Source organism: Mustela erminea, chromosome 5, assembly GCF_009829155.1.
Source record: "Mustela erminea isolate mMusErm1 chromosome 5, mMusErm1.Pri, whole genome shotgun sequence".
NCBI classification, from domain to species: Eukaryota; Metazoa; Chordata; class Mammalia; order Carnivora; family Mustelidae; genus Mustela; species Mustela erminea.
Window position 1 is genome coordinate 142,412,606 of NC_045618.1, and position 27,115 is coordinate 142,439,720.

A 27,115-nucleotide genomic window follows, 5' to 3' on the forward strand; every position below is an offset into this window, starting at 1 on the left:
GGCGGGGCACACAACATGCGACTACCTCGCCTCAGGCAGGGATTCTGATACCTGCTCCCACAGGCGGGGACCTGGAGGACTAAAACAACTGATAAATCAGTTTATTAAAAAGGTTGATTGAAGGGACCCCTGGGTGGCTCAGTGGGTTAAGCCTCTGCTTTTGGCTCAGGTCATGGTCTCAGGATCCTGGGATCAAGTCCTGCATCGGGCTCCCTGCTCGGCGGGAGGCCTGCTTCCTCCTCTCTCTCTCTGCCTGCTTCTGTGCCTACTAGGGACCTCTGACAAATAAATACATAAAATCTTAAAAAAAAAAAAAGATTTTATGTATTTATTTGACAGTGCACAAGTAGGCAGAGAGGCAGGCAGAGAGAGAGGAGGAAGCAGGCTCCCTGCTGAGCAGAGAGCCTGATGCGGGGCTCGATCCCAGGACCCTGAGATCATGTCCTGAGCTGAAGGCAGAGGCTTTAACCCACTGAGCCACCTAGGCGCCCCTATATCAGCAATTCTTGACATTATCAAAACCATTTACAAAATTAAAACCCAACACACGTAAAAATCAATGGTTTTATAATATTCCACATGGATGGACCACCAGATTGCCAAAACACTGCAGCCATGCTGAAGAGAGACTCTCCTCTGGTGCACCATCCCCTCTATTCCACTCCCCACCCTGTTCCCAGAGGGAACTACTGACAGTCTGACCTGCTCCAGTGCGTCAAGAACAGGTCCGTGAATAGCTCACATGAGCCTGGTGGTACTGGTGGGTTTCTAGGTCCATGGTGATGGACTGATGAACCGAATTCCCTTAGTTTTTTCCTCACGGTCCTAAAATGGCTGCCACAGTCCCAGCCATCATGCTTGTTTTTCGGCAGGAAGGAGGAAGAGGGGCTGTCTTCTCCCAAGGCTTTATCTTTTCATTAGGGCAGCAAAGCCATTCCAATATTACACACTCTCCTTAGTATTTCATTGGCCAGAACTGGGTCACAGTCCCTCCGACTCCTTCTCAGAACCGTCACTGGCTGCAGGAAATAAGATGGCCTTGGATGTTCAGCCAAGCAAAATTTCTCTCTCAGCCCCTTCCTAGGGGGATCATATTTCTCCATGCTTCCTGACATGAAAAAATTGGAGCTGTGTAGGGAGGGACAGTGGGTGAGAAGAGCCATCATCAGCCCGCAACAAAGTGACGCCACAGGCCCCCCCAACACACATGCGTGTGACACACAGTACTGCAGTCAGCCGTTCCTCCAGGTCATTTCTAGACCTTTCTGCTGTGGCACCCCAGTTTACATGAGGGCCCCAGAGAGCTGGCACTGCAACCCGGAACACTGGCAGAGGGCAGGCCAGATGAACTCGGACACCGTGAGCTCACTCCTGGCCACAGCCACCTGCCTCGCTTGCAGTCTGGAGTGGACGGCTTCTGTTCTCTCAATGAGTGGGCTTTGCATCTAGAATTCAGTGGTTTGGGGGGGCAAAAAGGAGTGAGCGGTGGCCGAGGGAAATCACTACTTACAGCTGGGAGAGGGATGCGTGAGCAGGTCTATGAAATACTTCGAGCTGCCGGGGACGCCGACAGCATGGTCAACCTGCTGACTGCTGGATTAATACATCAATCAATACGGCATTTATTCTCACCGGAAATGGTCTTTTTATGTGGACTCTCTCTTTGTTGTGGTGCTTATGACAGGACCTGACTTATAACACCATTCTCTTCAAAAGGGCTGGCCGAGGGGCACCGGGCTGGCTCAGCTGGTGGAGCCTACAACTCTTGATCTCGGGGTCATGAGTTTGAGCCCCACGTAGGGAGTAGAGTTTACTTAAATAAATAAAAACTTTTAAAAAATAAAAGGCTGGATGAGAGATTGGGTCAGCTTCTGCTGAGCAGGTCAAAATATGAGCGGTGACCATTCACTGTATTTGAAATGAATTTTCTAGAGTTCTGTCTAATTTCTAGGTACTATTTGCTTGCCAATGTGGACATTCACATTACACAAAAAATCTTACGGGGGAGTAAGCTGGAATTCGGAGTTCTCAGAGGGTTTGATTCCTTAAAGGTGCAGACAACAGGTTAACCCAGTGAAGAAGCATTCTTCCGACCTCCTAACACCCACCACAGTGAATAGTTCTTCACTTAACACTTAGGATGTTCCAGGCCCTGAGCGCTTGGAAGCACGGAGAGCTGCGAAGCTTAAGAAACACCCCTGCCCTCCCAAAGCTTTCATCCCTGGAACCGTCGACAGGTAATGAAGACCTCTCGTCCTGTGGAGCAGCTAGAAATACCATCTGCTATGGGAGTTATTTCTACCTGAGGATCCGGGCATGTCTTGAGGCAGAATCTGAACTGGGCAGGGACACTGGTGGACCAAGGAAAGCATTCCTTAATGGAGAGAGAACCAGTAAAGGGGCGAAACCAGCAAGGAGAACTTTGTGAGGCTCCGTGTTGGGGGAGGGCGCAAGAGGGGGCAGGGAAACCAGTACCGAGGGGGCAACTCTCTAGCACCTCAAAAGCAGGTGCTCTGGGCATGATTCCAACGGAAGATCAATATTCCTATTTTACAGATAAAGAAACTGACCACAGAGATTAAGAAACTCCTCTAAGATCACTCAGCTAATAAATGGGGAAACAAATAGTCAAATCCAGGCCTGTCTTCTGTCATTTTTTTGCTATGCCATGCTACCTTCAAACCCAGCGAAGGGTCTGGACTTCATCCCGCCGGCAGGAGGAGGGAGGAGGGCAAGGTAGCAGCATCACCGAGTACTTCTGCTCGGACAGGCCCGCCCTGTGTCCTGCACTGGGCTGGCCCGGATTCCCTCCAGGAACAAGATGCAAGCCACACACCGTCCCTGTCCTCAAAGAACGTCCAGTTTTGTGGGAAAGCAGAGCTGGTAACAGCCACTTTCATTATAATGTGGGAACAATGGTAACTGGAAATACCCTTCCAAGGAAAGCTTTCCAGAGAGGTCACCTGAGCAGCTGTGGAAGACGAGTAAAAGTTGGAGGAGGTAGGGAAGGACGTTCTGGAACAGTCTGGAAAGGTGTATGAGCTAGCGTGGTGCACATGCCTGCAAGTGGCGTGAAGGCTAGGAAAAGAGGCAGCAGGGCCAGGAATGTCTTGCTAGTCCCGAGGCTCCCAGAGCCCCTGAGAAGCTGAGCAGGGGAGCAATGTGGTCCCGTCTGCAGGTTAGAAGGGGGACTGGTGGCGGGGCGAGCCCTGGTTGGCAAAAATGTAGGTGACAGAGAACCAGAGCCTACTTGACAGCAGGAGTGGGAACGGAGAAAAGTTGGTTTTGAAAAATGCCTAAGTCAACTCGTTAGGATCTGGTGGCTTCACATGGGGGGTGAGGGAGAGAGAGGAATCCAAGATCAATTTCCAAATTTGGTCCCGAGCTGGGGCGTGCTGGTGAGGGGAAATCACTGGGGTGCAGGGCTGGCGCAGACAGACAGACAGGGTAGGCAGGCTGGATGTCCGAGGGGCCGTGGGACACCGAGCAGGGCTGTCTGGAACAGTGCGGTGTACAACAGCGCGCTGGGGTGCATCCAGGATAGACGCGGAAGCTGTGAACAGTCGGCACGCGGGGGTCGGCGCGCGGAACAAGGAGCGGGGCAGGAGGAAGAGAAGTCATGAGCAGAAGCTGGCAACCAAGCAGAGTGGGGAGGACAGCCGCGGTGGGAAGTCCGGGGACACAGCAGCAGCTGGTGTCCGGTGCAAAGACAAGGTGAGGAGCCTTCATCAGTCTGGTCGGTGTTGGGACAGCCGGCAGACTGCCGGGAGACGGGGGCCTGGGGCCGCTCAGACCAAGTCAAGGCTGGAAAGACAGATGGGCTCAGGACGCCTAGCTGGGAACTGAAAGAGAGGCAATGGCGAGAGGGAGACTTTTCAAAGGACAGGAGAGATGCAGTCCAACGAGACAGTCGGGGAGTGCAGGTAAGCGATGGCAGAGGGGCCCGGAGGAGCGGGAGCAGGGAGCGGAGCACAGGTGGGGGACGCGGGGAGCACGCGGGGTCGCAGAACGGAGGGACCTGGCTGGTCAGTCTGTAGGGGAGATGGCTACAAAGGGACAGCTGGCATCTGGACAAACAAATCGTGATTCCCCCAATTTTCAAGTAGGAGGCTACGGGGGGGGGTGGGGGTGGACACAAGCACATCATTTTTTTTTTTTTAAGAAGATTTATTTATTTGACAGACAGAGAACACAAGCAGGCAGAGAAGCAGGCAGAGAGAGAGGAGGAAGTAGGCTCCATGCTGAGCAGAGAGCCTGATTGGGGCTCGATCCCAGAACCCTGAGATCATGACCTGAGCCACAGGCAGAGGCTTTAACCCACTGAGCCACCCAGGCACCCCACACAAGCATATTTCTTAAGGACTTTGAGGAAAGTAATTTAGAGAAATTGCTGAACAAAATGATGGAGGGAGGTGGGGTCAGGCTAAGCAAGAATTGCCAAGTGACGTTAAACAGAACTGGGCCCGGAGACCGTAAGCTACAAGAGCCTCCCTACGTGCGTGGCGTTTCCTCCAGCAGGTCCCAGGATTCCAGAGGTACAGGGACGAAAGTGGGTCGAAGCAAGGGTGAAGTTTTATCAGACAGGAGCAGGACAGGATGCTGAGGATGCTGGGGATTAACCACAGATTTCCAGTCTGCGAAGGAGAGGACGGATCAGAAAACTGCAGGTCTGAGGCTGAAGCAGAGACAAGGGGGCGGGTGGAGAAGGCAGCGCGTTGGGGTTTCAGATTCCAGGCGTGCGGCTGCTCTTCGGAGTGACAAGGACTGGGAGACGGCAGCTGAAGGGGGGGAATGAGGAAATGGAATCACAGAGGCCGAAATACAGACCCGAGAGCTGGTGACTCAAGTCAGCTAAGGGCTGACGTGGCTCAGGTTCAGGTTCAGGTTCAAGAGGAAGAGTGTAGATTAGGCACCAGGGGGTCCGTAAATGCGGTAGCAGACGAGGAGATGGTTGAGAGTGGGTCTGGAGTGGCTCTGGCCTCACGGCACGTCAGGGTGAGCGCTGCCTCTGGAAGGATTTGGTCAAGACGTCAACTAGGAAAAGAACCAGGCCACCCACGATTGCGTTCGTGCCGCGAGGTCAATGCCATTTGTGCCGAACAGCGCAAGGACACTCCCGACCCACTGCTCGGGTAGTAAGAGGATGGCAGGGTGCAGACAGGATAGTCCTTCCTGCCCACCCTCGTCCTTTAAATTCCAAGTTCGAAACTGCACGTGACCGAGGGAAGGAATGAGCCATGCACCCAGGCGTGCCAAGGAAGTCAGGTGGTAACTGCACGAGACCGTGGCCCGCTGGCACACAGAGGAGACCACCGGCCCCCCTCTTCCCGGGACCCACCTCAGACTGCTGCTTCCGTGGCAGCTGCTGAAGCCCCATCACTACACCCGGGCCAAGTCTCCTTGGGTTTACCCCCTACACCGGGCAAAGCCCCTGTAACACAAGAAAAGTGAGCAGTGAGCCACTGGCAGCCGGACTGCAGTACAGACCTTTCCAAAGGGAGCTCCGATGTGGAGAAACCGAGTTCTGATTCGCTCGGGAAACACAAAAGCAAGCTGTTTATTCTACTTTTAATGGACAGTAACCCACCTAGCTCACAGAGATTAATTACTTACAGCCAATATGGCAAATCTCTTAAAAAAAAAAAAAAAGTCTGGCTAGTATGTGATTTTTTCCTCTACTTTCAGAAACCAAGGGATCGCTGGGTCCGGTCTACAAACATCACGGGTGCAGCCAACAGGGCCCGAAAGCAAAACGCAGGCCCCAAGCTCTGGTGAGTAGCCGGAGCTGGCGCGCCCAGGGAGGAGGAGAAGCAAGCACGACTGGTTCTGAAGAGTACAGCATCTTCACACCGAGCGGGGCACGTCAGCACGGTTAACGCCCGCAGACGGGCACAGTTAGGCCTGTTTTATAGCTCAGGAGATGGAGGGTTTAGTGGTTACGAGCCTTTGCTGATGTTACAGCAAACGGTAAGAAACGGCACCACGGGGACCCAGAGCCAAGCTCCGGTGACTCGTCTGCCCGTCCCACCCACCGGCTTTGCTCTTGGTCTATCTTGCGGGGCCTGGAATTCCAGAACGATTTCTGCTATGAATCCCCAAGTTCAAGTGTGAATTCTGAATGGGGGACTCATAAAAAAACCCCAGCAAAACAAAGGACATGATGTGAGGAACCACGTGTGAGGGAGAAAACCGCAGCCAACCCCAGCAGCACTTACAGTGGATGAATCTGTTAATTTGAATTTCCAGGGCTACACAAGAGTGTTATGGGTTTGCCCCAATATTTACAAATTTATCACCTGATTTATTTCATCTGCTCCTTTTTCACACAGAAATTAACATAAACGACATAGACTGGTGGGCAGCCACGTGCTGGGTCAGGCGCTTTCTGATTCCTTCCACCTGTGAGTCCCTGTCAGCCTGCCCCTAACTTAAGAAGGCCTTTATCGGACAGCATCCCCGACCTCTCCCCTTCTTTTTTTTAAAGATTTTATTTATTTGACAGACAGAGATCACAGGTAGGCAGAGAGGCAGGCAGAGAGAGAGGAGGAAGCAGGCTCCCCGCTGAGCAGAGAGCCCGATGCGGGGCTCGATCCCAGGACCCTGAGATCATGACCTGAGCCGAAGGCAGAGGCTTTAACCCACTGAGCCACCCAGGCGCCCCCTCCCCTTCATCTAGGACTTCACACAACCAGAATCATGGCAAGTATCTGCGATCCATCGTTCACCACCTACCCTCTCCAGGCCACAGGCTCCAAGAAGACAAGTCTGTCATTCCACTCAGGCGCTGTGTCCGCGGGGCACTGGCAAGGGGAACGACCAGCTGGACTCCCCGAACTCCCCAGGTCACTCCTTTTTAGAGAGAAAACCCACCACGGAGGCTGGTATCCCCCTCCTCAAAGCACGGTCAAGGTAACCCCCTCTCCCTTGCGAGCTGTCCCACTCCATCACACTAACCCGTCTCAAGCACCCAAACGTGGTGCCTTGGCCGTGAAACAGCGTGTGGCTGTGAAAGCTGCCTAGGACTGGAAGAGAAATGCCTCCTCACTCCGCTCAGAGGCCCGTGTGGCACGTGCCTGGCTGCGCAGGTGGGAAGGGTAAGCAAGGCAAAGGAGTCGACTTAGCATCTCCCCCAGGGGCCACTGGACCAGCAAAGCGGAGGACAGCTAGTTAATTTTTTACTAAAGACTTCAGCTCTCCTTAGAGTTACGGGTAGTAACCGATCCATTCACTGGCCTCAGAAAGAGAATTTGATGAAGATCTTACAAAAGTAAAGGACAGGGCGCCCGGGTGTCTCCATTGGTTGAGCGACTGCCTTCAGCTCAGGTCATGATCCTGGAGTTCTGCGATAGAGTCCCGCATCTGGCTCCCAGCTCCACGGGGAGTCTGCTTCTCCCTCTGACCCTCTCCCCTCTCATGCTCTCTCTCTCTCTCAAATAAATAAGGAATCTTTACCAAAAAAGTAAAGGACATAAAAGGACACATAAATGTCAGCTTAAGAGACAGGTCCTTAGGGTATCTTGTGGGGAGTGTCCTTTTTTTTAAAAAAAAAAACGATTTTATTTATTTATTTGACACACAGAGAGAAATCACAAGTAGGCAGAGAGAGAAGGGGGAAGCAGGCTCCCCGCTGAGCCAAGAAGCCGATGTGGGACTCGATCCCAGGACCCTGAGACCACGACCTGAACTGAAGGCAGAGGCTGAACCCACTGAGCCCCCCAGGGAAATCTGGCCACACAGCCCAGATTTCACAGACCCCACCATCAAGAACTCAGGTTAGATGACTGAGACCGGCACACCTGTAGTGCTTCGTTTGACCTGTACTGACACACACTAGGCATCACTAATTTAGATGCACAAACAGGAAATTTCAACCTGATTTTCCCAAATATTTTACTGGTAACTCAGTGTGGACCTAAATTGGAGTAACATTCAACCTCTCCCCACCCCACCCCAAAATGCAGATTCTAGCTCTACTTGACCTGGCAATGTGACCTCGTGACCCAGCTGCTTTCCCTGGGGACAAAATGCAAAAAAAAAAAAAGCCCATAGCTCTAACTTTCTTCATCCTGCGCCTCAGGCGGAAAGCACTAACGGCCTACTGAAGGGAACCTTGTAAGGACTACACATTAGAACAACCCAGAGCGATTTCACAAAGAAGCTACACTCCTTCGTGGTAAGGGAAACTACTTGGCGTCATGAGCTCGTTACCTGAATCAGTCCCAACCTGTGAGGGATACACACAAAGTGGGATGAGACTGAACAGCCTCCTTATAATCCACAATAAGACACGGTCTGAAAAGGGGAGAAATACCAGCATCTTTTAATTCACATCCTTTATTCTTCGGCTCACTCCTGACCTTCGTCCTCTCCATGAGTGTCCCTAAACCACACACTCTTAAAACTGAATTTGAGCTTTTTTTTTTTTAAAGATTTATTTATTCCACAGCGAGAGAGGGAACATAAGCAAGAGGAATGGGAGAGGGAGAAGCAAGCCTCCCGCGGAGCCAGGAGTCCCATATGTGACTCAATCCCAGAACCCCAGAATCATAACCTGAGCTGAAGGCAGATGCTTAATCACTGAGCCATCCAGGCGTCCCCTGACTTTGAACTTTTAATGGAGGTTTCGGGAAAGAAACGACTAGGAAACGAGAGGCAGAAGACTTCAAGGATTATGGCTAACAGTCTGCATTTTGTCCTGCTTGTCCTGATCAGGTGGCCAAAGGGCACATTCCAGGCAGGGTATCTGCCACCACATCTCCCAGCCATTACTCAGCTCCGACTTCCCCAGCTCCGAGAAAACAGCACAACTTTTAGGATTCTTATGATATTCTAATTTTTTCCCCCCGCAGTTGCTGACATTCATCTCTGTAGTAGCCTGGAAGCCTTGTGCAAAGTCAGAGCCTCTGAGACATTTGAAACAGTCAAGCATGGTGCTTTCAACTTCATTTTTTGATGAACCAAAAAAGCAAACCATCATTCCACGTACAAGGCACTCCGCTGTAGACAGACACAGCCATGGCCTTCGCCCTCATAGCTGGAAGGGTAAAAGCATTCAAACGCTGGTGTAAGAAATGCCAGCTTAATTATGCTGTTTGTCTAAACGCTTGTGGCCAAAACAAAAAGGGACTCTAGACATGCAGAGGGAACACTCATTGGCTCAATTCATCCCACCCAAACCGGAGAGTAAAAGCAGGAAAATTATCCCTACGAGTCCCATGGCTCTGAAGTGTCAACTTACTTTTTTTTTTAAAGGTTTTATTTATTTATTTGACAGAGAAAGAGTAGGCAGGCAGAGAGAGAGGGAAGCAGGCTCCCCGCCGAGCGGAGAGCCTGCTGTGGGGCTCCATCCCAGGACCCTGAGATCATGACCTGAGCTGAAGGCAGAAGCTTAACCCACTGAGCCACCCGGGGCCCCTTAACCTGTCTTTTTAATTGATTTTTCACCTTTAGGAGCAAGCGCAAGCAGGCTAGGGCAAAACGTAGCACACCGTCTTTGCAAATCTAGTCATTCGATCCTTCACAGCTAAAGAGCTGAAGGCAAGAATACCTTCCACCACAGAAAACTCTAGGCCTATGCTAACAGGTCACCTGCTCTGTGGCAAGTTTTGTTGCTACAGCTCTTGTTTTAGAGAGAGGGGGAGTGTGAGTAGGGGAGGTGGAGGTAGGGGAGATGGAGAGAAAGAATCTCAAGCAGGTGAGCCCAGTGAAGGGCCTGACTTGGGGCTCAATCTCACCACCCTAAGATCACCACTTGAGCCTGAGATCAAGAGTGAGACACGTAACTGACTGAGCCACCCAAGCACCCCTGCTCCGGAGCAAGTTTTTGTTCTTTTTAAAAAGATTTTATTTATTTATTTGACAGAGATCACAGGTAGGCAGAGAAGCAGGCGGTGGGGGGTGGGGTGGGGGAGCAGATTCTCCACTGAGTGGAGAGCCTGATTCGGGGCTCGATCCCAGAACCCTGGGATCATAACCTGAGCCAAAGGCAGAGGCTTTAACCCACTGAGCCAGCCAGGAGCCCCTGGGGGAAGTTTTAAAAGCTATTCGTGGAGGGGTGCCTCACTCTCGGTTTTGGCTCAAGTTGGGATCTCAGGGTCACGGGATGGAGAGTGGAGCCCGCTTGAGTCTCTCTCTCCCTCTGCCCCTCCCCATCCCACACTTGCTCCTTCTCTCTATAATAAATCTTTAAAAGCTATTCATGGAGCAGGCGCCTGGACAGCACTTTGGGACATCTTAACACTGTGTCACACTGGATACCCTTCCCAAGTTTTAAACCCTTTCCAGCTTTCTCCACTTGATGGTGAACATCTACAGGTCTACTTGCTTAGAAGCAGGGCCTCCCCCACCATCTGTCTTGCATCCATGTGGATGTATCAAGTACTGACAAAGACATTTTTCCGTCAATTACGGGAGAGTGGGGAAAATGAAATTAAGCCACATAAAAAATTCTCCCACAATTGGTTTTCACTTGTGAAATATTTATGCACAATTTATAAGCTATGAAGCCAGAAATGACTTATTTCAACAGATCTGACTTTGCCAAACTGTGTGGGTGCAGCACTCCAAGGGGAATTACTCAGGTTTTGAAACTCAGATTAAAAAAAAAAAAAAAACCACCTCATTTTCACTCCTTACACTAAAATTCTCAAGTCTTTAAACGGCATTGAGAAATAAGAACCAAATTGATCAAGTCATTCTTTAGCCAGAACACATCGCCTTGTCTCTACCGTCATCGAGGACCCCTGCCTGCCGCAGCGAGTGCGCCCTAAGATGAGCGACCGCAGCGCAGAACCACGGTGGGCTTCACCGCAGGACCCAGGTCCGGGAGCTCCGGGCACTGGCACGGCGCTGATCCGGCCGCAGGAGAGCGACAGAGAGAACGCCTTCCCAGAATCTCAGCTTTCCGAGATGTTCTCAAAAGCCAGGGAGTCTTTATTTTTACTGCTTTAAACCCACTGCCGGGTCAACCAGACGGCGGGGGGCGGGCAGAGCCACGTCGGGCGACACCGCGGCCGGTCCCTCGTTCGCCCGCGCCCGCAAGCGCCCCGGCTCTGCGGCGGCGCCGCGCGGCGGGAGCGCGGCGGGCGCACCGCGGGGCTGTCGAGGACGAGACGGACGCGGAGCCTGGTGGGCAGCAGGAGGAGTGTCCAGAAAGGGAGAAATAGGTGAAGGCGGCGGTCACGGCACACACTGATTGGCTGGAGCGCGAAGAAAGGGAAGCTGCGAAGGAAATTCCAGACCGCGCCAGGAGCCGAGCCGCGCGACGAGCGGGGCCGCCGGCTCCGAGCGCCCCGGGCAGCGGGCACCCAACGGCCCGGCCTCGGGTTGCCGCGGGTCACAAAAGGATAACGGACATCCTCCCAACGGCGGGCCCGGGGCTCCGCGCGCCGCTTCCGCCCGGCCGCCCCGCCCCGGCCGCCCCGCGCGGCCCACCTGCGCTCGGCCCCCGGCCCGCCGCGGCGCGATGCGGGCCCGCGGCCACGCTCCTCGGCGGCCCGCCCGCCTTTGTCCGCCGGGCCCTCCGCACTCACCGCCGCCATCGCGCCCGGAGCCCGGCGCCACGAGCAGACGCCGCCCGACGCGAGAAAGGAGGCACAGGCGTTTCTCGTCAAAGCAGACTTTATTGGGCGCCGGGGCCGCCGCGAGCGCGCCGCCCGCTCCCCCGCGCCGCCCCCGGGCCGCTCGCCGGCCGGGACCCCGCGCGCGGCCCGCCCGCCCTCCCCTGCAGACCCCTCCCCGCGGCGCCGGCGGCCGCGCACCGCTCACCGGCTCCCGAGGCGGCGGCTGCAGCGGCGACGCCCCGCTCCCGAGGGCGGCCCGGGCCCGGGGCGGCGGATTTCGCTGCTGTGGCACCGCGGAGGGAGGGAGGGAGCCGCGCGACTTGCGGCGGCGGCGGCGGCGGCGGCGGCGCGCTGACGTCACACGCTGCGGCCAGCCGGCGCGCGCGGGGGCCGCCCCGTCGACCCCAATCCGGGAGGAGCCCGGGTGAGTGGGCGGGGCTGCGGTGGCGAACGGGCAGATCGATTGGCAGAGGGGGAGGAGCGAGAGGGCCAGCGGGCGAGTGGGAGCGAGGCGGGGCGGGCCGAGGCCAGCGCGGAAGTCTCGCGAGGCCGAGTCTGAGCGGAGTGTGGCGGCGGCGGCGGCGGCGAGATCTGGGCTCGGGGTGAGGAGTTGGTATTTGTGTGGAAGGAGGCGGAGGCGCAGGAGGAAGGGGGAAGCGGAGCGCCGGCCCGGAGGGCGGGAGGAGGCGCGGCCAGAGCGGGCGGCCGAGGCGCGGCGAGGCGGGGCGCCGGGGCAAGCAGCGGCCGAGCGAGCGCGGGGCGCACCGAGGCGAGGAGGCGGGGAAGCCCGCCGCCGCCGCCGCCGCGCCCGCCCCTTCCCCCCGCCGCCCGCCCCCTCTCCCCCCGCCCGCCCGCCCGCCCGCCGCCTTCCTCCCTCTGCCTTCCTTCCCCACGGCCGGCCGCCTCCTCGCCCGCCCGCCCGTAGCCCCGGAGCCGAGGCCGCCGCGGCCGTGGCGGCGGAGCCCTCAGCCATGGCCTCGGGCGACACCCTCTACATCGCCACGGACGGCTCGGAGATGCCGGCCGAGATCGTGGAGCTGCACGAGATCGAGGTGGAGACCATCCCGGTGGAGACCATCGAGACCACGGTGGTGGGCGAGGAGGAGGAGGACGACGACGACGACGAGGACGGCGGCGGCGGCGACCACGGCGGCGGGGGCGGCCACGGGCACGCGGGCCACCACCACCACCACCACCACCACCACCCGCCCATGATCGCGCTGCAGCCGCTCGTCACCGACGACCCGACCCAGGTGCACCACCACCAGGAGGTGATCCTGGTGCAGACGCGCGAGGAGGTGGTGGGCGGCGACGACTCGGACGGGCTGCGCGCCGAGGACGGCTTCGAGGACCAGATCCTCATCCCGGTGCCCGCGCCGGCCGGCGGCGACGACGACTACATCGAGCAGACGCTGGTCACCGTGGCGGCGGCCGGCAAGAGCGGCGGCGGCGGCTCGTCGTCGTCGGGCGGCGGCCGCGTCAAGAAGGGCGGCGGCAAGAAGAGCGGCAAGAAGGGCTACCTCGGCGGCGGGGCCGGGGCGGCGGGCGGCGCGGACGCGGGCAACAAGAAGTGGGAGCAGAAGCAGGTGCAGATCAAGACCCTGGAGGGCGAGTTCTCGGTCACCATGTGGTCCTCAGGTGAGCGCCGGCGCGCGCCGGCCCCCGGGATGTTTTTGTTTTGAAGGGAAGCCATGTTTTATGTGTGTGATGGGCGCCGCCATCTTCTTCGCAGGGCAAGTATGGCGGCCCCAAAAGATGGCGGGCCGCGGCGGGGGCGGCGGGCGGCGGGCCGGCGGGCCGAAGATGGCGGCGGGAGGCGCGGCGCCGCCCGCTAGGCCGCAATGGCGTAGTTTCCCCGGGCGGGGCGGCCGCGCGGCGCGGGGCGGGGCCGGGCGGCGCGGCGGGGCGGGGCGGGGCGCGCTCGGGCCAACGGACGGCCGCCGGCCCGTTGTCCGCCGCCCCCGCCCGGCCGGCTCCACGCGAGGCCCGGGGGCGCGCGGGCAGCGGGGCTGCGCGGACCTCACGCCCGGCCGGGCGGCCCGCCGCCGCCTCCCCCCAGCCCCAGCTCCCCGCCCCCCGCCGTCCTCGGAGTGTGGGGGGGGGCACCCGGGCCCCGCCCCGCCCCCTTCCCCGGACTCTCAGCTGCTCCCGGGACGCGCCTTCCGCTCCCACGCCCGGCGCGCCGGCCGGACCCTGCCGGCGGCCGCGCTCCCCGCGCTCGCCGGCTGGGGCGGGACTTGGGCGGCACGTAGGGCTCGCGTGTGCGGGCTCCGCGCCGCCGGGGCCTGTCACCGCGCTGCCGGCGAGGTCCTCGCTCGGGCCCCTCCCCGCCCGCGGCACGGTGGGGAGCGCGTCCGCGAGGTTTTGTAGGTTGTTGCGAACCCTCTACGTTTGGGGGAGTGTCCTTAGGTGTGTGTCGGTGGAGACGGGTCGGGGAGCTGCCCAGCTGCGGACGTGTGTCCCGGGATTAATGCCGCGAGTGCTCGAAGTGTCCGCTCGCTTTCCGGTGCGTGGCAGGCGGCCCGCTTCCTTTCCCGGGGAGGAGAGGTTCTGGAAGGCCGGAGGGACGAGGGCAGAAGGGACTTGCCTGCGTGTCGAAGTCTGCTCTTCCTCGCTTGTGGCCGTAGGACGCTGCGAGTCCGCGTCCGGTTACTTGATGCCCGTGTCCCCTGGTTCAGCCTCCGGGGCGGTGGAGGGACGTGCGAGTGATCCTGCCGGCGCTTACACTAGTTCCACGTTGTGGGACACCCCCCCCGCCCCCACCCCCACCGTAGGGCTGTGGCGGCTGTGGGGATGGAGCCTCACGTGAGTGGGTGAATGGGTGGCTGACTGCGAGGGGAAGGCTGGGCCGGCGCGGCTGCGAGGGAGCCCTCGGGGAGCTACCGGAGTTGCGCGGCTCCGGGACTCGGGCCGGCAGGGCAGAGGCTGCTGCTCTGCGTTTCCGAGTGCTCGTGGACGTCGGGGCACTTTGCGTTCAGTGAAGGTGCGTGTTGAGACGAAACCTGCCCGCTTATTCCGTGGTTACCGGAAAACCTTCCGGAGAGTTGGTAGCGTGCGCACCCGTGGTGTTGGAACCCAAAGTCTTCTCTCTCCATTAATACGCAGAGTAAGGGTCGGGCCAGTCCGTTGTTGCTGAGTTTTGCTGAACCCAGGGTCCCATCTGAAATTAGATTTTTTAAAAAATTTTATTGGTTTATTTGACAGATCACAAGTAGGCAGAGTGAGAGAGAGGGGGGAGCAGGCTCCCTGCCAAGCAGAGATCCCGTCTTGGGACTCGATCCCAGGACCCCGAGATCATGACCGGAGCTGAAGGCAGAGGCTTAACCCACTGAGCCACCCAGGCGCCCCTGAAATGAGATCTTGCTAGAAAGATACTTTAACTATAAAACTAAATTTGTTTTTTCTCATGGTGAGGACTTGTTGGTTTTATAGAAATTTAGAAAACTAGGGTGTTTTAAATTTTCTGTATTCAATCTTATCAAATTGCTTGCCTACTTCATACCCAGAAAACCTGGTAATGGAGGGTTCACTGGATGAGGTGATGGGTATGGAGTCAGCCAGGCGAGGGGGAAGGTCTGAGGGGCCTGACTAATGGGAGTTAATTTACAATTAAGTCAGCATTTCAAAGTCATTATTTCCCCTGTGCAAGTGGCTTCTTACAGAGTTGCACAGTTTGGGGTTATTTTAATGCTCATTTCTTTGCAGAGTTAGTTGCCTGGCGCATTACAGAGTACTCGGTGTCTAAAGGTACTTATAAATATTTGATGGCAATAACATAGTAAGGCTTGATTCCTCAGACATGTTTTGTGGTGAACTAGTCCTCTTCCTTGTCCTTGTGGCTTGGGATTATTTACCAAAGAGAAGCCTAATAGTTGGTGATTAACTATGCAGGCCCCAAGTTCAAGTTCTGAATATAGTGGAATCTTAGGAACTGAAATGAGGAGGTAATTGATAATAGGTGAAGAAATCAAAGCAGTTTAATTGTTTTTTTTTTTTTTAAGATTTTATTTATTTATTTGAGAGAGAGACAGTGAGAGAGAGCATGAGAGGCATGAAGGTCAGAGGGAGAAGCAGACTCCCCATGGAGCTGGGAGCCCGATGCGGGACTCGACCCCAGGACTCTGGGACTGTGACCTGAGCCAAAGGCAGTTGCTTAACCAACTGAGCCACCCAGGCGCCCCAAAGCAATTTAATTGTTAAGCTGAATTTCTCGGTGTGTGTGTGTTGGCTGCGGTAGCCAGTATGCTCAGTGCTTTCACGGACTCCGTTTCATCCGATCCCAGGCTAGAAGGTTTGAACGCCGCTGTGGTTTCATGGCACAGTCCTTTGGATGGGAAAGAGCTGTGAGGTGACCATTTTGCCCAAGTCTAAGCTTAGTTCCCTGAAGTCCTTATTTAAAAAATTGTACACAGGGTATTCTCAGGACTCTAGTTATTGTTAGTTTCTAGGCTAAAAAAACTTAGTGGGAGCCAGCGCGTTCGTGGAAACCAAATCTTTGGATTTTACGGGTTTCTTTTGCTTGTGTGCTGTGTTGCTCTAATTGCCCACAGAGTCACAGCGGTCTGTGTGACTGGCATCTCTTTACTGGAATAACGGGAAAGGAATCTAGTGGATCTGCTTTTTTCTTTCCTCTTTTTAACTGATGTAATTCACGTGGGCGCAGTTCCGTGGCTTGTGCTGTATTCACCAGGTTGTGTGGCCGTCACCGCCAGCTAATTCCACAGTATTTTCAACATCTCAGAAAGAAACCCCATATCCGTGAGCAGGAACTCCCCATTTCCCCTCACCCTCCAGCCCCTGGCAGCCACTAATCTACTTTGTGTTTCTCTGGCTTTGCCCATTCTGGACATTTAAATGGAGTCATAACCATCTGTGTGCTTGTGTCTGTGGCTTAGCCGGTGTGCAAGATTCAGCCACATTGTCGAGTGTACTTCATTCCTTTTTAAGGCTGAGTAAGGTTCCGTAGTGTAGGTACTAGAGCAGGGCCTGCTTGTTTCTGCGTAGATGAGGGCTCAGTGAGGCTGAGCGTGTTTTGGTGTTTCATCACACCTCAGCTATGTCTTAAACATGCTTAATCCACTGTTTTAAGGCCCTTGTTTATTTTGGGGTCTTTTCCTGGCACATGATGAATGAATATTTCCATGTTGCCTGACGTAGGGCACAGTCTCCTGTATGTTTTTCCCTAGATTGTCATCATATAGGACTGATCCTGTTCTAAAGATCTAACTATAAACTAAACCGCTTAATCATGGACAAATAGGGACTCTCATGATAAAAGCTGAGTATTTAAAACATTTAGGGCTTTTAAATTTTTTACTTATTTTTTTTAGAGAGGGAGAGTACCCCCACCTGTGGGAGGGGGCAGGGAGAGAAAGAGAGATTCCCCGCTGAGCACGAAGGGCTTGATCTTGGGCTTGATCTGGGGCTCCATCTCAAAACCCAGAGATAGGACCTGAGCAGACATCAAGAGTCAGATGCTTAACTGACTCAGCCTCCCAGGTGCCCGTAAAACATTTAGTTTGGAGAGAAACCTAAGAAGACTGTAAAATCGGAGGCTTCATGTATTTATTTATTTATGACTTTATTTATTTGACAGAGATCACAAGTAGGCAGAGAGGCAGGCGGGGGTGGGGGTGGGGAGCAGGCTCCCCACTGAGCAGAGAGCCCGAGGCTGGATCCCAGGACCTTGAGATCATGACCTGAGCCGAAGGCAGAGGCTTAACCCACTGAGCCACTCAGGCGCCCCGAGGTTGCAGGTATTTGGAAATCGTGACCTTCACTCAAGGCTGTTGGTATTTTACTTATCTTTTGTTAGACCAAATAGTGCTTCATGCTGGATTGAGCAAAACATCTAAGACCAGAAAAGACCATCGATATTAAAATCAGTAAAGCGAAAGAAAGTTGAAAAGTATTTAACTGTTTGTCAGTTCTTTATATTCAGAAAACCCAAATTGGCTAAACGTTACTAGTCCTGATCATTGGCCACTCCTGTGCGGGTTTTCCACCTCTTCCTCCTTTACCTGTTTATCCTTAGCTAGAGATGCCATGCACATAAACTCCCACGGAGCCAAGCTGCAGAACAACCCCTGCTTCCGCCCCGCCAAGTGATCTTGTCAAGCCTGTGACCTACATAGGGCAGTCTAAGTCAGAGATCCTGATTCCTGACCCAGCAGCTTTGGAAGCTGGCTCGCTGATGTAGACTCCGAGCTGCCGGACTCCAGGTGCTTCACCTGTCGTCTTCCCTCCCACCGGCGGCGGCAGACTCCCCCTCCTGGCAAAGGAAAATCCCTAGCAGGAAAAGGTCAGGGCTCCTGACCCTTACCTACTGGCTAGCATTTTAGACTTTGGAAGAGAATAAGTAAAATGATAAACTTAAAAATGTGTGCTAGACTCCTAGGTGTTTATTCACCAAAAGCTTCCTGGTTTTTTGTTGTTGCAGTCTGTTTAGTGAGGTGGGCTTAAGGCTGAGAAGTTTAGGGTCCTGGAACAGGTTATTAGCAAAGACAATGACTAGAAGGATCATTTCTTAGGATTTTCATTCCTTCGTTAACTCCTGTTCCGCTCTTCTCAGGGCACCATTTTGTGAACTCTGCTCTTCTTCCCATAGGAGTATATGAAAGCGAAAACTTGTTATAATTTTTCAATCTGAGTATTTACCAGTGGGTTGTATTCTCTAGTATTGTTGGGTAAACGTTCAAACCTTGTATTTGTAAAATTTGGCATCTGAAACGCTGCTTCGAGGTTGACAGTAGCATTCATTTCGTTACTGTTAGCAGAATATCAGAAAGGCGTGTGGAGGTTTTGGAAGTTAACTGACCATACCATATGAATTTGTACCTTCCTTCGTGGGGAGGACTTCATTACAGTCCATGAGAGGACCGTTCCCATTCCCAAGTGCCGCGTTTTAATCGTCCCATTCTGTTTAATTTGTGATTAATTGTCAATAACAACAGACCCAGTGGTTTCTGGTAATCACGTTAGTAACAGCATCAGATTTCCACTTTACACAGCACTGACCAAAGTATCTTGCCTTGGAGTATCTTAACTTCTGACCTCGGTGTCCTTGTAAAATGACTTCCTTTAGAGAAAGAACTTCTTCCCAAACTCCTGAATGACCATAGGAACCAGTGTACTCACTTTCTTAAAGCAGAACTCTTAAATTTTAGCGGGACCTGCTGAATGAGGTTTTAGGAGCTCTTGAGTAAAATTCTTTTTTTTTTTCCCTTGAGTAAAATTCTTGATAATCACTCGATGCCTTTGAGGTTACATACACAGTGCTCTTAAGATTAACATGAAGACAGTGTAAGTGGTTGTGAAGGACTTTTCTTTCTTGTATTAATGATGTCCCTTAGAGACAAGAAGCGTGGAGAAGGGGAGGAGGCTGCCATTGCTCTTCTGTTGGAGCCCGGACCCTTTCTCTTCTGGGAGAGCCACAGACTTGAACAGAATCTCCGGTATTGCACAGCTGACCGCGCCTGTGAAAACACCCTGAAGTGTCTCTCTCTTTGTAGTTCTGCACTCAGTCCTCTTCTCTTCCTTCTGTCTTCCAGCGCCTAAGCACCCAGAAACTCTGAAGGAGAAGCTGCTGCTGCTCCTCCAGTTGACAGTTGGCTTTTAATTTCTTACTTTGCTGGCAACTCACTTACAGTTTGTGTTAATACATATGATTCCTGTATTAAATAGATGTTACAGATTCTTTTTTTTTTTCCTTAAGATTTATTTATTTTAGAGAGCAGGAGTTGGGGTGGGGCAGGAGGCAGGGGGAGAGAGAATCTGAAGCCGACTCTGTGCTGAGTGTAGAGCCCCACGTGGGGCAAGATCTCATGACCCCAGATCATGACCCGAGCAGAAACTAGGAGTCATACAGTTAACAGACTGAGCCACCCAGGTGCCCCAGTTTTTATAGATTCTTAACAAAGACCACATACAGACTTCTGGATTGCATGTCTGGGGAATCTAGGCGTACACTCTCTCTACCTTCCTGAATTTTCTAAGACTTCATCAGATGGCTTCACTCCTCTGCTTGAAAACCCCTCTAACAGTGTGGATATAGTTAATGTCACTGAACTGTAGATTTTTCAAAGGGTAAATACTGTATTTTGTGTCTTCACCTCCGCACACAGCCTGCGCATGCCACATCATGTTCAGTTGAAGTGCAGACGCCGTATCACGGGCAGCACATGATCTGGCCCCTGCCGTCCTGCCCTCTTTCCTCCTTCCTCCCTCCACGCCCTTCATGCTCCGGCCTGACGAGCCCTCTTTCCATCCTTGGGCTTGTTTCTCTGCTCTCACCTCTGCCTTCAGTGCGGTGACCCCAGATGTCCCGTTCTTGTGCTGCCGTGTTCCCATCTCCGCTCTGGGACGTCTTCCCTGGTCCTCTACTGTCACTCTCACTCCTAATAAAACTCCTGTTTTAGTCTCTTTGTAGCAGTGTCTGAAGCTATCTTGCTTTTTTTTTTTTTCTTTTAACCTGCTTCTTTCTGCTTCCTCCAGGGAGTAAGTAGTGGGCTTGTGACCCTCAGCCTTAGGATGGCACTAGGCATTTAGAAGATTCTCGGTCCGTAACTGGGTGAACGATCAGCACATGGAAATTATGCAGTAAGGCAGAATCGCAGCCTAGTGACCCGAGTACCACCCTCCTGCGGGACCGCATAGGTGGGAACGAAGTCTAAAGGGTGAGGAGAGGGTGTGCAGGAGTGTTCCCTTTTTAGGAAAGGCATGGGCTACACAGTCCATCCTAGTTTCAAATCTTAGATCGGCCACTTAACTGCGTTTCTTCAGGTACATGACTTGGCACTTCTAAGGCTTGTTTCTTAAGCCAGATGCATGAAGTTAGTGTCTTTGAGGTTTTGTCTGCGTCAGGGATAGGACAGTTACTAGCCTGAAGCAGGTACTCAGTAAATGATAGTATCTTGTCCTAAGGTCTCTGTTAGTGGGGAAACATGGAAACAGCCTTTGACTGATTTCTACCTGTTGCTTAGCAATGAATCTCAAATAGTTAGCGGCGCCCCCCGCCCCCGCCAAGGTTTCCCCAGTGAAGGTTTGGGTGAGGGCAGTGGTGAGTTGGTGATGATGTTTTTGCCGTAAGTCTCCCAGAAGGGTCAGACCGAAGCTGATCGCCTAAGATGAAAGGTGTGGGGGAACAAAATCTAGCCAACCCATATAAGTAAGTAGTTGGTAAATAAATACGGGAGTTGGTGAAAATAGAAGATCAGGGTCACAGGAAAAAAGGAAGTGTGAAGGTCAACCCTCTTGAGTTTCCTGGCAGTTGAGATAAAAAAGGAAAGCATACTACTGATAACGGATTCTAGCTAAGATGAGAAAAACGTGTAGGGAAATCAAGCTTTTCTGAGGACTGAATTCTTAGGTAAACTGCTTCTATATGAAGGGGATCACCGGGTCACAGTGCAGATTCCAGCCGGTGTGGTGTCCAGAATTTCACGTGGTGTCTTAGAAGAGCCAAAGACTGAAAATGTAACCTAATAGAAGGTGACTCCGAATTTCCATGCTTCCTCTCCCCCGACAGAAGTCGAGCATTCTTTCACAACCCCTAAGTGTGGGACCTGCTGTTCCCCTTAAGCCCAGGAGGGTGGGGAGAGTGGAACAGAGGGGTCTGGCTCTCTCCTTCCTGTGTTGCTAGATGCCGAGGCTGCCCTGTAAAGCATTCTCGGGCTTCAGCCTTACCGGTGCTCTTCTCTTTTATAAGAAACGAAGAAACCAAGCAAGGTTCACTGACAAGTGAAAGACCTTTTGAAGGAAGGAGGTCTGGGCTTTGGAGAGCAGTGGATGCAGGGGTGCGGGGTGAGAGGTGGGCAGAGGGGAAGGTGTCGTCGTGTTACCTGACACCTTTTCTCCCACGTTGAGGAACAGGGCCAGAGGGCTGCTGCTTTGGTAGGGCTGGGGAGGGCAGGTCAGACCACTTTTTAAACCTCTTTATGGACCTGTTAGAGTGTCCAGCCTTTCCATTTAGTTTAATCCCCTCCCTCTCTCTCTCTTTTTAAAAATATATTTGAGTCTTTATTCAAAGATTATTTACTTATTTAAAGTATAGTCCTCCTCCCCCATGTGGAGCTCGAACTCATGGCCCCAAGATCCAGACTCACATGTTTTGCCAGCTGAGCCAGCCAGGTGTCCCGTTGCCTTTTTTTTTTTTTTTTAAGATTTTATTTATTTATTTGTCAGAGAGAGAGCACACAAGCAGGCAGAGTGGCAGACAGAGACTGAGAAAGAGAAGCAGGGTCCTTGCTTACGGGGAGCCCAGTGCGGGATTCGATCCCAGGACCCTGGGATCATGACGTGAGCCAAAGGCAGCTGCTTAACTGACTGAGCCATGCGGGTGCCCCCCCCATCACTATCTTTTTGACCAAAGTTATTCTGAGTCTCTGCTTTGCCTCTCAAACCAGGCTGAGAATGAGGCTGGCTTCGGTAATGAAGACGTGAGCAGAATAGTTGAGAGGTGGGGATAGGACGGGCTTGTTTATACAGGAGCCCCTCCTTAATCTGTGGGGGTGCGCTCCAAGACCCCGGTAGAGGCCTGGCACCACACCCACTTAAAACTTAACTGCTGAGGGATGCCTGAGTGGCTCAGTTGGTTAGGCAGCCGTTGTGATCCCAGTGTCCTGGGATCGAGTTCCACATCGGGCCCCCTGCTCAGTGGGGATCCTGCTTCACCGTCTGCCTTCACCTGCCACTCTGCCTGCCTGTGTGCTCTCCGACAAATAAATAAAAATTGGAAAAAAACGAAACAAAACAAAACATAACTGCTGAGGGGCAACTGGGTGGCTCAGTGGGTTAAAGCCTCTGTCTTCGGCTCAGGTCATGATCTCAGGGTCCTGGGATCAAGCCTGTGGCCAGCTTCTTGCTCGTGGGGCGTCTGTTTCTCCCTCTCCCTCTGCTCCTAACCGCCCCCATAAATAAAACCTTAAAAAAATTGCTGATTAACGATAATAATAGAACGATTACAAACATATGCTGTAATAAAAGTTAAGTGAATGGTTTTCCTCTTAAACTCCCTTAACCCTTGTGATGGTGGGAAATGGTGAACTGCTTCTGTGAGGAGACTAGCGAGGGAAGGACTCGGAGCACGGGAGGTAGCGGAGGGCACCTGCGGTTGGCAGAAAGAGGATCCCCTGCCTCCAAACCGTTTGAATACAAAATGTGTGCCCCATTTATAGGTGGCACTGGCTAGATTTTGTTTTTCCATATCTTCCAGCTAAGGCCATTTTACTTTGGTCCGGTTGTTGTAGGATCATGTTCAGAAGTGTAGGTGTGCGTGTGTGGTGGTCATCCGAAGCAGATTGTCTTCAATCAGTTTTATTTTGGTTTTACGTACAGACCATGTGGTTATTGTCTGTACTCAGGACGGACGGCCTCAACTGTGCATCACTTGCACTTGGTAAGTCGCTGAGTTCAGTACTCATGAGGCAGAGCATCTAGACTTTTCTTTGCCGTCTCCCTCAGGGTTGCTGTTACCCAGGTGTTCATTCTGCACCCTCTTCTCTCTGTCTATATATTTTTTTCAGTAGATACCATTTATCTCTCTGGCTTTAAATACAGGCCATGTGCCAGTGATGTCTGAATTTCTCTTCAGCCTCAATTTCTTTTGTCCCCACACTTGCATATCCAAGTACCTCCTTGAGGTCTGTCTGTCCACAAGGTGTCTCCAGGTCCTCTGCCGCACGTGGTCTCTTTGCCCCTTACTCTCCTGCTTGGCCCATGACCTCCCCCCAGAAGTGCAACCCAGAAACTTAGAAGGCATAGTTAACCTCCTTTTCCTCCCACCGTACCCCCCACTCGTTTATCACCCAGACTTGTGTAGTCCTCCTCCAAAATAGGACTCCAATCTGACCTGTTTTATTTTACTTTATTTTTTTTTAAAGATTTTATTTATTCATTTGACAGAGGCAGGCAGAGAGCCTGACTCGGGGCTCGATCCCAGGACCCTGAGATCAAGACCTGAGCTGAAGGCAGAAGCTCAACCCACTGAGCCACCCAGGGGCCCCTCTAACCTGTTTTATTATTTATTTATTTAAGATTTTATTTATTTAGTTGACAGACAGAGACCACAAGTAGGCAGAGAGAGAGGGAGAAGCAGGTTCCTTGCTGAGCAGAGAGCCCGATGCCCGGCTCGATCCCAGGACTCTGAGATCATGACCCGAGCCGAAGGCAGAGGCTTAACCTACTGAACCACCCAGGCGCCCCTCTCTAACCTGTTTTTTTGTTTTGTTTTGTTTTGTTTTAAGATTTTATTTATTTATTTGAGAGAGAGACAGTGAGAGAGAGCATGAGCAAGGAGAAAGTCAGAGGGAGAAGCAGACTCCCCGTGGAGCCGAGAGCGCGATGCGGGACTGGATCCTGGGACTCCGGGATCATCACCTGAGCCGAAGGTAGTCGTCCAACCAACTGAGCCACCCAGGGGTCCCTCCAACCTGTTTTAAAGACAGGTTGATGTCTCTTTTGGAAGTAAATCCCATCATTGGGTAATCTCACTGTTGTTCCTGTTTCCCTAGAAAAATCTCCACTAGAGTTTTAAATCCTATTTTCTAAGTAAAATTCCATCACGTAGGTGAGAGGTCAATAAACTTTTTTTCTGTAAAGGCCTAAATAGTAACGTTACAGGTTTCATAGGCTATCCTAAAGCACCTAATCAATGCCAGTATTATTGCAGCAGGAAAGTAGCTAAAGGTAACATGTGAACAAACAAGCATGGCTGTGTTTCAGTAAAGCTGTTTCTAAAAATAGGTGGCATATGTGCACACCATTGTCCATAATAGCATGATTCACAGCAGCCAGAAGGGGGAAGCAGCTCCTGTGTCTATCAGTGGATGAGTGGATAAACAAAATGTGGTATGTCCATACAAGAATATTATTCAGCGAGGCGCCTGGGTGGCTCAGTGGGTTAAGCCTCTGCCTTCAGCTCAGGTCATGATCTCAGGGTCCTGGGATCGAGCCCCACATCGGGCTCTCTGCTCAGCAGGGAGCCTGTTTCACCCTCTCTCTCTCTGCCTGCCTCTCTGCCTACTTGTGATCTCTGTCTGTCAAATAAATAAATAAAATCTTTAAAAATACATATTATTCAAATGTGAAAAAGAATGAAATTTTGTACATGCTCGTACATGGGTGGACCTTGAAGACATGTGGTCAGCCAGACACAGAAGGACAAATACTGTTTGATTCCATTTATAAAAGGTACCTAGAGGGGCACCTGGGTGGCTCCGTGGGTTAAAGCCTCTGCCTTTGGCTCAGGTCGTGATACCAGGGTCCTGGGATCGAGCCCCACACCAGGCTCTCTGCACAGCGGGGAGCCTGCCCCCCCCCCCACGCCTGCCTCTCTGCCTGCTTGTGATCTCTGTCAAATAAATAAATAAAATCCTTTAAAAAAAAAAAAAGGTACCTAGAGTAGACAGATTTGTAGAAAGAGGAGGTAGAATAGAGGCCACCGGCGGGCGGGGCGGGTGTGCAGTGGGTACCGGGTATCTGTTGGGGACAAGGAGTCTCGGATATAGATGGTGGTGATGGGTATACAGCATTGTGAGTGTACCTGATGCCACTGGATTGGACATTTCACAGATGGTTGAAATGATAACTATTATGTTCATGTCTGCTTAACCAGAATTTGTTTAAACTGTAGAAAGGAGGGGGCACCTGGGCGGCTCGTTACGTTGTGTCCAGCTCTTGATTTCAGCTCAGGCCATGATCTCAGGGTTATGACATCTAGCCCCACATCAGCTCTGTGCTGGGTGTAGAGACTGCTTGAGATTTTCTGTGTGTATGTGCGTGTGTGTAAATAAAAGATAAAATAATAGAAAGGAAACCATAAGTGGTGGTGGGAAGGCTGTCAGGCTGGGTCGGGCCCACTTGCAGTACTTGGGGATCGTAAAACTTGTCGGTCTCTGCTTAGACTCACTCCATACACGGCTTCCAGTTCGTGGTGATGTTGGCGACTGTGCTGGCATTGGCGTCTGGGTGCTTGGCGTTGTTGAACGTTGGGTCTAAGAACTGAGTCTCAAGCCTCAGGAAGCATTTCCTCTTTTGACTTGTTTGTGTCTCCCCAGAATTCATGAGTTAAAGTCCCAGTCTCCAGTGTGAAGGTATTTGACAGTGGGGCCTTTGGGAAGTAATCGGGTTAGGAGGGTGGAGCCCTCCTGGTGGGATTAGTGCCCTTTTAGGTAAAAAGAGACAGAGATGACGATCCGTCTCCCCGCCATGGAGGGGCACAGCAAGAAGGCTCTTTGACAAGCCAGGGTAGCACACCTTTACCGGGAACTGAATTGGAGGGCACCTTAGTCTGCAAGACCATGAGGGGTAAATTCTTTTCGAAGCCCCCTGTCTGTGGTATTTTGTTAGAGCAGCCTGAGCTAAGACGGCTTCACCCACTAGAATAAAAGTTCTTTGAGGGCAGAGGCTTTGTTTTGTTTCGGGGGCCTTGGAACAGTGCCAGACGAGGAGACCCTCAGTTAATAGGCGTTGAACTGTGCAGGGAGTGTGAGCTAGCCTGTGATCCCTTTTTCTTTCTTTTTAAACGTTTTATTCATTTATTTGACAGAGAGAGATGCAGCGAGAGAGGGAGCACAAGCAGGGGGGCGGAAGGGGGAGAAGCAGGCTCCCCGCAGAGCAGGGAGCCCCATTCGGGGCTCGATCCAGCACCTTGGGATCATGACTGAGCCGAAGGCAGCTGGTGGCGCCCCTAGTCTGTGAGTCGGTAATCCCGGCATGTGTCCCGGCATGTGTCCCGGCTTACTGGAGACGTGGTTCTCTCATCACAGCTTCCTCGCAGCGGCAGGGGCCCTCTGCCTTGCTTCCATTCTTCTGTCGGAAGTACCCAAAGTCAGGGCGGAAAAACAGCTCTCCTGCCCGCCCAAGCGTTTCTGGAGCACCTGAAAGGCGAGTGGTGGTAGTTGCTCCTCGGGGAAGGCTGGAGGGTGAGGGGATGACCACAGCCCCGAGAGAAAACCGGGTTACAGTGCAGAGTCCTGGCTTTGTCACTTAGGATCGCTAACCACGTTTCCTGCCCTTCGTGAATGATCTGGCTGTTCCCTTGGGCTGCGTCGTCCGTACGGAGGTTACCGGCATGTAGAGATGGTTCTAGCTCGGAACTGAAGGCCGCTGGGCTTGACAGCGAAGGACCCAGGGCCGGCAGGGAGGCTTCCTGTGTTCACGAGGCCCCTGGCTGACTAGTTAATAGCCCAGAGCGAGCTGCACCGCCTGTCTGGGCCTCCGCTTTCTCCTGTGCCGGGTGGACTTGCGAGTTTGCCCACCTCTCGGGGGCTGTGCCCGGTGATGAAAACCGCCTGTCGAGTAACCTTTCAGTGCGATGCTGCTGCCCTCTGATTCCTGGCAGAGACGTGTAACGTTTTCCAGAATGAGGGGGCAGTCCTGGATGGCTCAGCTGGTGGAACGGGCGACGCTTGATCTCAGGGTCAACCCTACGTATGAGTAGGGGATGACTTAAAATTTTTGAAAAATAAGTGAGTGGTGGGAGAGAGACATTTATAATGTAAAAGTATCGTATGCCCGGGGCGCCGGTGGGACTCAGTGGGTTAATAAGCCTCTGC

The 27,115-nt window shown here is 53.1% G+C and overlaps 2 protein-coding genes and 1 long non-coding RNA gene across 5 annotated transcripts in view; 2 read left to right on the forward strand and 1 right to left on the reverse strand.

Annotated features, from left to right (window-relative positions):
• Positions 1–449: 449 nt before the first annotated feature.
• Positions 450–12,542, reverse strand: LOC116591893 (WAS/WASL-interacting protein family member 1-like). Of its 3 annotated transcripts, none has more exons than XM_032345259.1 (2): positions 11,767–12,542; positions 450–1,128 (listed from the first exon to the last, which is right to left on the reverse strand). In XM_032345259.1, exons 1-2 carry the CDS (start codon positions 12,532–12,534, stop codon positions 1,090–1,092), a joined length of 807 nt encoding a protein of 268 aa, XP_032201150.1. In that variant the 5' UTR covers positions 12,535–12,542; the 3' UTR covers positions 450–1,089. The 3 variants fall into 3 exon arrangements, with proteins under 3 accessions (XP_032201150.1, XP_032201149.1, XP_032201151.1); XM_032345258.1 differs by lacking the exon at positions 450–1,128 and adding an exon at positions 4,280–4,778; XM_032345260.1 differs by lacking the exon at positions 450–1,128 and adding an exon at positions 4,280–5,431.
• The window catches only part of YY1 (YY1 transcription factor), a 28,905-nt gene continuing 14,303 nt past the window's right edge, over positions 12,514–27,115 (forward strand). Inside the window, exon 1 of the mRNA XM_032345257.1 lies at positions 12,514–13,199. Coding sequence (XP_032201148.1) covers positions 12,533–13,199 — 667 coding nt within the window. The 5' untranslated portion in view covers positions 12,514–12,532. The remainder of the gene's footprint in view (positions 13,200–27,115) is intronic.
• Positions 13,483–19,030, forward strand: LOC116591894. Its single transcript, XR_004286197.1, has 2 exons — positions 13,483–14,544; positions 18,914–19,030. It is a non-coding gene; the product is annotated as an uncharacterized LOC116591894 (long non-coding RNA).

What these genes read in the sequence shown, in the direction of transcription:
- LOC116591893 (XM_032345258.1), bottom strand. Translation starts at nt 12,534, where the DNA reads ATGGCTGAGGGCTCCGCCGCCACGGCCGCGGCGGCCTCGGCTCCGGGG. An exon ending in AGCCGCCGCCTCGGGAGCCG is followed by an intron (nt 4,779 to 11,766) that starts GTGAGCGGTGCG and finishes CCCCCCCTTCAG; the next exon opens with CTGCCGTCTCCCAGTCCTTG.